Below are 9520 nucleotides of genomic sequence, written 5' to 3'. Positions count from 1 at the left end.
CAAAAGTGTTTTCATCAATTATACTCTCTTTGAAGCATTTCTTGACAGTTAGATTTCTCACAAATTTGTTTAAATCTAGCAATGTCTCAAAGAGATTAAAATTGGTAGAGGGAACAAATCCTAGGCCATATTTCAATACTTTTTCTTCCTCTTCATCTAGGTCTGTTTTTGAAAGATTCAAGATGGTTAAATCTTGTACTTGTTCTTCTGTTTTATTTGGGGTCTCAGTGTATATCTGTTTGTCCCTGCGTTTCCCCCCCCTCTTGTGTGGCCTCCTCCTCCTTTTAGGTTGGGCTGGTCCCTTTGAAAAACCTGCCTATCTTTATCGGCTGTTTCTATAATGCTATCATAGGTGGGTTGCAATTGATATTTATTTTTGTTTTTTGCTTGTGTTATTGGGGGCTCATTAGATCTTAGGATCCCTCCTATTGCACCTGTGACATGTTGGTTACTATAGGCTGCATTAGGTGCAGTACTGGGTTCTATGTGTGTATTATGTGTATTAGATTGACTCTCATATATTCTCTGCTGATTACTGCATGCCTCTGTGAGTATGGTAGATTTAGTTTGAAAGTCTCTATCTTCTCCTGATTCTCCATCAGTGTCCGAAAAAATAGATATTAAACTGAGAGAGATAATATGTTAAAAATGCTAAAAATAAACCAAGTTTAGTGCAAACTAATTTTTAGATCAAGTAATGGAGTTAAGTTCCCTAATCACTGCCAAGTAACCATGGAGTAACCCAAACAAAATTAGTAGAGATTAAGCTAAGCAATATATAAATATAATAAGAAGTATTGAGATAATTTCTCTTTAAACTGTCATAAGGTTAATTACTCAAGTGACACTTCTTAGCTTTATAAATACACAGAATCCTTTTGTGGAACTCCAAGTAACGTTTGAGAATGATCGGTTACAAAACAGAGTGAATATTGCCTTAAACTGATAGATTGTTTATTTAGCATGTTTACAAAAATCAAAAATCTTACATTTCTATTGCTAAGTAATGCTCTGTAAATCTCTAATACCTATATGTCCTTTTTGCACTACATTGCAGACCATGTATATATGTGTTAGCAGGTAACTAAAGAGTTAACTTTGACATTGCACGTCACTGTGATTTTGTAATTTAAGGAGGCTGTGTATCTGAGACAGCACGGTCTATGATTAAGGCAGTGAGCTGAAACATGTTAGACCGCTGCTGTCTCAGATCTGACCTGTTATGTCTTTTGCTGTGAATACCGCAATTTTAATTTGTATGGCAATAAAATTACCCTTTTAAGCTCTTAAGCCTGTGGCCCCGACTCGCCTTTTTTCAAGTTTTGGTTGAAGTTTTCATGCAGACTTGCAGAGGTCTGCTGGCGGTTAGCGGGGAGCTCCACAATTGGATGCTGTGCTAAGGAAGGAGCCGAGCAGATTGGTCACGCCTGGTTGTGACGAAAAACTAAGGAGGGTTCAGACAAGGAAGACAGACCGAGACCGGGAGAGTATGCAGCAATTGCGAACACCGGAGGATCAAGGTACTGTGCATACTTTAACTTAACACACTGCCCTCATATATCAACTGGATTCTGGATCTGCAGCTTAGTTTGAGCGCTATAGTGGGACTTTCTGTTTGTATATGCCAAGGGGAAAACATACATATAGTCTAAGTGACACATGCATAATGCTGCTATTACACTCTATCACTAATTTAACCAGATAATACAGATAGGTCAAATGACTATCTACATTTATAACCATCGTGTTTATTTATCTGGCTCTCATGCTCTTTATGACTTTCCCCTTCTGTTAATAGCTGTTCCAAATCTTTGTATGCACACACATCCTGAAAATTCATATTAGTAATTGTGTCACTAACTCTGCTGTTAATTTGAATCTCATCAGTTCCTACACACTCATTCTCCTTAAAAAAGTGTTTTTTAGAGTCAATGATCGTACAAATTTGTTTATATCCAAGATCGTCTGAAAGAGACCGAAATCTTTAGATGGACAAAAATTAAGCCCATAACTTATAACGTTTTCTTCCGTTTCGCTCAGACGGTGATCGGAAAGAGGCTGTCGATTGCGTTTGCATCGTGGTCGCCATCTCTACTGAACCAAGGAAAGAAAACACGGTGATTCACTGCCGACGTCAGGTAACACTGTGAGGGGGTTCTTAGCGGTGTGGCAGGTGAAGAGAGGAGTTTGAGCTTGGAGTATACCGATGTCTCCAGCCGCTTATAATTGAAGTGCTGTGTGTTACTCCTTCTATTGCAAGTGTACTTTGTCTATTGGTTTTTTTCTTGTTCCTCACACACATTTTGCAGTATTTTGGAGTGCTTATTGGGTGATGAGAATGGTGAAACTAATCGTATAAGAAATATCTATATGACAGAATGCTCAAACAATTTATTATATAGAAATTCAATAAAAAGTTTTTTCTTCCTGTTCTGTAATGGAGGCTGTCACTGACAAAAACTACTATTCACTGTGCACAGAGGATGACTGGGACTTAGATAATATTGAATTGGAAGATCTTTCTAAAGTCTGCATTAAGAAAGCAAAATTGGGAGATTTGTTTTCCATGCTGGAAGATTATAAATTAAAAGAACTAAGATTATGCATGGACAATTGGACACTCACCAGATATATAAATAAAGGGATGATACCACATGGTCTAAGACTGCAAAAGTTCCCCACATTTGAAACTGATAATCAAGAATTCATTATGGAATGGAACGATATCCTGACTGAGTGTTCCATTAGGTTAATGGGACTTTTGATTAAAGGACGAGTCAACACATTAGATTTGCATAATCAACAAATGCAATATAACAAGACAATGCAATAGCACTTAGTCTGAACTTCAAATAAGTAGTAGATTTTTTTATAACAAATTTCAAAGTTATGTATATTTCCACTCCCCTTGTACCATGTGATAGCAATCAGCCAATCACAAATGCATATACGTATAGTCTGTGAATTCTTGCACATGCTCAGTAGGATCTGGTTACTCAAAAAGTGTAAATATAAAAGACTGTGCACATTATTTTTTAATGGAAGTAAATTGGAAAGTTGTTTAAAATTATATGCTGTATCTGAATCATGAAAATTTAATTTAACCTGAGTGTCCCTTTAAGTATAAATCTGTTCAACTACAGAAGCTAAAAGATGAAATCTGTATCTTACAAAGTGAAATAAGTAAATATAAAGATGATGGAAAATATGCAAAGTTTGATACCATACTCCATGAGACTATAGAAGCCACTAAACAGAACATTATGAATACTAACTATATTAAGTATCAAAGAGATAGCAAAGATTATGCAAACAAAACTGTCTATATATGGCGTAGAAGGTTTAGGAGGATTATGCGAACAACACAGAATAATATTATCCCAACCTCAATATCTGATAATAAGATGAGTCAAACTAAGAGTGAAGTTAGTGCTTCAGGAAAATCACCATATAAAAGAAACAGGCGAAATAGAATTTTTTTTAGTTTTGCTACAGATAGACAGGAGTTCACTGATGAGGAGGGTTCTGCTTCAGGAACTGATTTCTCTGTCTCAGATGGCAGTTCAGCTTCAGAATGGGAATCCAGATCTGAAGAATTTAATACTAGAGAATCAGTGACGGACACAGAAATATCTACTTCAAATGCTAGCTCAGAGGGAACCCAAGCAAGTCTAGTGGAACAAGGTGCTAGGCCAAAGGAGAAAGGACAAGTTGAGGTTTTTCAAGGGGGTCCCAAGACCACAAAGGGAGGGGGTCCACAAACAATTTTGAAAGAACAAACAAATATGGAGAGAAAACAAGAACGATATCCCCTAAGGGAAAACAAACACAATCGAAAGTATGTTTAAACACTGTGATTAATATACCTGTATCTACATATCGTCTGAGCGAAATGGAAGAAAAAGTTTTAAGTTATGGGCTTAATTTTTGTCCATCTAAAGATTTCGGTCTCTTTCAGACGATCTTGGATATAAACAAATTTGTACGATTATTGACACTAAAAAAACACTTTTTTAAGGAGAATGAGTGTGTAGGAACTGATGAGATTCAAATTAACAGCAGAGTTAGTGACACAATTACTAATATGAATTTTCAGGATGTGTGTGCATACAAAGATTTGGAACAGCTATTAACAGAAGGGGAAAGTCATAAAGAGGATGAGAGCCAGATAAATAAACACGATGGTTATAAATGTAGATAGTCATTTGACCTATCTGTATTATCTGGTTAAATTAGTGATAGAGTGTAATAGCAGCATTATGCATGTGTCACTTAGACTATATGTATGTTTTCCCCTTCTTTGTTAAAAATGAGATCTGTTAAAAATGAGATCTGTTTGCATATATGTTCAAGGATAGATAAGGCTTTTATATATTAGGCATGATTTCTATATATGTTTTTCATCTAAGGTTTATCTGCATTTATGCAATATGCACTAAGATGGCTTCTTATTAGGCAGGAGTTAAACAGTCTGTGAATTTAGATTTTATAACCCTTAAAGTGATTAGTTGTGTTCAGTTAAACGAGCCTCAGTGTTATTTCATATGCCAGGAGTCAACAGGTTAAATTAAACAGATAGAAATGATTAACAGGTTGATTAAGGACCTATATAAAGCAGATAGAGTGATCATAAGTTATGGTCTATGAATACGGCAACAGCTAGCGGAAACGCGTTAGACCTTTCTTTACTCTTATTTTTTGTATTCTATGCTGTTTTAAATATGAAATAAAGTATACGCTTTTTATTATAGCATACACTTTTGGGGCCGCTTTTTTCATTTTTCTTATTTTCACAATAAGGTGTTTCACAATGGCTAAACATATGCAAAGCGTGGTTTGGGGTAGTGGGTGTAGTTTGGGCAGTGATGGTGGGGTCAAAGTTTGACCTGTGTGTGTGTATGTATGTATGTATGTGTGTGTGTATGTATGTATGCGTGTGTATGCATATGTGTATGTGTGTATGTGTATATGTATGCGTGTGTGTGTGTGTATATATGTGAATGTGTGTGCATGTATATGTGTATACATGTATTACAGTATCTGTGTGTTTGTTTGTATGTATGTATACGTCTGTGTGTATATGTTTGTATGTGTGTGTATATGTTTTTATGTGTGTATGTATGTATGTGTGTGTATGTATATATGTATGTGTGTATATATGTGTATACATGTATGTATCTGTGTGTGTATATATGTGTATACATGTATGTATCTGTGTGTGTATGTATGTGTATGTATGTATGTATATGTGTATGTGTGTGCATGTATATGTGTATACATGTATTACAGTATCTGTGTGTTTGTATGTATGTATACGTCTGTGTGTGTATATGTTTGTATGTGTGTGTGTATGTCTGTGTGTGTATGTATATGTGTGTGTATATATGTATGTATATGTGTATGTATGTATATGTGTATGTGTGTGTGTGTGTGTGTGTGTGTATATGTGTATGTATATATGTATGTGTGTATGTGTATACATGTATGTATCTGTGTGTGTATGTATATGTGTATGTGTGTGTGTGTGTGTGTGTGTGTGTATATGTGCACAATATATAGCCAAGAGGTTGTAATATTGCAGGTGTACACATGGTTTGTATCAGACATAATACTAGTATTATTAGTATATATTGTAAAATATAAGCCCAGTGATATAGTAGCATCCATATGTCTGCACCAAGTAAGAATAGGGCTATTAAGTAGGACATATAGGACCCACTGTAAAATTCTTACATCGCAGCAGTCTTACAGCTTTTGTTCATTGCTCCTGTGCAATTTTAGTTTTTCGCCTGCTAATGCTATATTGTAATAGTGCTGAAACTTGATCATAAGAATCGGAATTGGTATCACAATTGTCATGATGCCACTAATAGCAGCCAAACTCGATACAATTTTGCCAAATGTAGTCATAGGGTAGATATCTCCATACCCCACTGTTGTTAATGTAACAATAGCCCACCAGCAGCAAGAGTAGATGTCGTCAAACACGTCATGATTATATAAATACATGTATGCATTCGCCCATTCTGCATAGAAGGCCAAGCAAGCAAAAAATAGTGTTTCGAAGGCTAAAACAAGCAACAGTATGAAAATCTCCTTCATTATTGACCTGAGTGTCCCAGAAAGGACCTTCAGGATGAGGCTACCTTCAATAAGCAGGATGATTCTAAGTAACTTGAGAATGTAGACTAGGCGGAAAAAGCCCATAGTCTTCCATAGCATGTCCATCTTTGAAACATTTCCTCTTGCTATGAGCTCCACAAAGACTGGAAAGAGAGAAAAGAAATCTACCACATTCAGAAAGTTTCTTATGAATTTCCTTTTGTCTGGGCAGAAGATGAAGCGGACACAAAACTCAAATATGAACCAGAGCACACAGACAAGCTCCAGGAACAGCAGGTAGGCCACCTTCTGATGGTCCAGTGCCTGCTTGACAGACATGTAGTTGTCTTCTGAAGAGGATTGGGTGTAATTCATCAAGTAGACAAACTGCTGTTTGGTTTCTTCAAAGAAGATGACTATTGCCCCAATGGTGAACAGGATAGAGACAGCTCTGATGCACTGTGACAAAACAAACAGATGTTATAATATTGTTAGGGTTAAGTTACATCTCTTATTTACTTTTGATGGTTTAAAGAAAACATTTACTTGAATTCAAATAATTACTCCCTGGCCTATCTGCTTAACCCCCAAATCAGTAAAAACATCTTCAATTACTGTGGTGAGTTTATTCCATATATCCACCCATTTCCTTACATTACTTTTAGGGGAGCATGGGCAACTTTTCCTGGGAAAAATATCACATTATACAAAGCTTTGATGCTGTGGCCTGGCCTAGGCTCCATAGTGTTTATCTGTTTTAAAAAATATTTTGATTGGTTACCCTGAAATAGACTTGCATATTATTATTATTAGTTATCTATAGAACCCCAAGAGATTCTGCAGCAGATGGTTGTATCTTTTGATTCATTACAATAGTAATTATTAAGGTAATAACTGTATGCATTTGAGTACAAAACAAATATTGCAATGTGTTAATAGTCATGTGCACCAATGTAAATCAAAACCTGTGTAATAAGGATTGTTTTATACTTAATGTGCCCACTCTTCACAAATTGGATATTGACAGGTGGCCCTCTGGACAAGGGGTGCAGCTTAGGGGGAAGGGGCCTTTGACCCCAGGAGGAAGGGAAGACCCCGCCCTGAGGGGGGCTGTAGGGGTGTTGGGATTAGTTTTGTTTGGAGCTTTTTTAAGGGGCTGAACAGGAAGAGATGCAGGTCACTTAACTAAAGATTGTGGTGACAGTCTCTCCCTCCCTCCCACCCATTTACTTTTGTTTTCTTTTCACAGGTCATTTAGTATTGTCACAGTTTGAACGTGGGGCAGCTAGTCTTCCTTCAGTTCAGGCATATTGAGTATGGCCATTGATAGCAGTACAATATTGCCTCCCCAGGGGGTGGGAGACCTTAGGTTGTAGCTCTTGGGGCATTGGGTTCCCTGGAGCAGGGTGATTAAAATGGGGCTAACGGACTCAACAGGTTTGTCTTGTGTCCATATGTTTTCAGGTTACAGACATTTTCTTGAAAAACGGGGAAGGGAAAGTGATTTATATTTAATAAACAATCTGCATCCAATTGTTACTACCAGAGAAGGTGCTGTGTTTTTATTTAGATGGGTTATAGTGAGGGGGTTAGGTGGGTTGTGAGGGGCCGGGAATACTTGACTACTCAAGGGGTCAAGTCCACAGTGATATCCAAACCAGATTTCCTCAAAAAGAAAAAAAAGAGAGAAAAAAAATCTTCATAGTCTAACACAGTTATACAAGTAAAATACAGCTAAAAGGAATGGTGCTCACATATACCTCACTTATAAAAGGCCATATGGATTATTAAAGGACCAGTCAACACAGTAGATTTGCATAATCAACAAATTCAAGATAACAAGACAATGCAATAGCACTTAGTCTGAACTTCGAATGAGTAGAAGATTTTTTTTCTGACAATTTTAAAAGTTATGTCTTTTTCCACTCCCCCTGTTCCATGTGACAGCCATCAGCCAATCACAAATGCATACACATAACATGTGAAAGCCATCAGCCAATCACAATTGCATACACACTTATTCTTGCACATGCTCAGTAGGAGCTGGTGACTCAAAACGTTTAAATCTAAAAAGACTGCACATTTTATTAATGGAAGTAATTTGGAAAGTTGATTAAAATGGCATGCTCTATCTGAATAATGAAAGTTTAATTTTGATTGTGTCCCTTTAAAACCACAAATTAAAAACATGCAGACAGGTTAATAGTCCTATTGTGGCACAGGCCCATCATGCTGAGATCACAGTTCATATATTTTATATTTATTTGCTACTAATAGCAGCTGAACTGTTTACGCTCTACCAAACTCTATCTTATTTGTGCTGGTTAAAAATCCTGCTGCTCCTTGTGACCAGTTCTCTTACAGTGCAATCTCCAAAGCCTGCTTCCCTGCTCAATCTCAGCTCTTTCAAGGAGCTTTCTTTTGGAGGAAATCTGATCTGGATATAAACACAGACAGTGGACTTTCAATATCCAGTTTGTGAAGATTGGACAAACAATCTATATTACGCAGGTTTTGATTTACATTGGTGCACAATATTATTTACACATTGCTTTATTTGTTTTGTATTCTGTGTTGTGTTATTTAGTCACTGCACTGTTATATTTATCTTTTTTGTATAATTATGTATTTGAGTGGTGGTTTTACCATAGAAGCCAATGAAGACAAAGGCATTTCAAAGAGAGTCCAGACTTTTGGCTGCCATCTTCCTCTCCAGGTGTAATCGACTCTGCTTGACTCCACAAGGAGCTGCTGCGGGTCAGTCTGCAGGATTTCATCCCAGGTGCCAAAGTCTTCCAAGTCAATAACGTTGTTGTTCATCTTAAGCCAGCAGCAGCGAGCAAGATGAGTGCTGCTAATATCCCAGAAGTTCAGCTCTTCCATCATTACTGAGCGGCACATGTCATCTGAGCAGTGGAGATGCTTAGTCCTGTAAAAATCCAACACATACTCAAACACTTTGGGGTTACGATCAAAGAAGAACTCATTGTTTTTTTGGTCATAGTCATTAGCACTGCAGGATGCAGACTCCGCTAGGCTGGCCAGCTTTGTCCCAGGAAAGGTGAGTAGGGTACTGGCGTAGGTCTCAAACTTGATACCACCAACATTAATAACCACACGTCTATTTGAGGCGTCCATGTCTGAGAAATGTGTCCACAACTTGCAGAACCTGAAACAAAATAATTATAAGGATTTGGGAGTTAAGTTAATATATCCTGCAATAGATTGGCTGAAGAAATTCTTCAAACCTCTGTCTCCTTTATTTCTGTCTGTTATATGTTTTTATTCCCTTCTCCCTCATTTTATTTCTGCATGTTAATGACAATTGCAGATTGTCTCCTTTAAAGGATTAGTAAACACAGTAGATTTGCTTAATCAACAAATGAAGATAACAAGACAATGCCAAGCACTGTCTATT

General features: G+C 37.0%; 1 protein-coding gene across 1 annotated transcript; it reads right to left on the bottom strand.

The window, feature by feature from the left end:
• Positions 1-4296: 4296 nt before the first annotated feature.
• Positions 4297-9260, bottom strand: LOC128641395 (potassium voltage-gated channel subfamily C member 3). Its single transcript, XM_053694021.1, has 2 exons — positions 8749-9260; positions 4297-6561 (listed from the first exon to the last, which is right to left on the bottom strand). Exons 1-2 carry the CDS (start codon positions 9238-9240, stop codon positions 5746-5748), a joined length of 1308 nt encoding a protein of 435 aa, XP_053549996.1. The 5' UTR covers positions 9241-9260; the 3' UTR covers positions 4297-5745.
• Positions 9261-9520: the final 260 nt, after the last annotated feature.

Source organism: Bombina bombina, chromosome 10 (assembly GCF_027579735.1).
Source record: "Bombina bombina isolate aBomBom1 chromosome 10, aBomBom1.pri, whole genome shotgun sequence".
NCBI lineage: Eukaryota > Metazoa > Chordata > Amphibia > Anura > Bombinatoridae > Bombina > Bombina bombina.
This window is presented reverse-complemented; position numbering and strand designations above follow the sequence as displayed.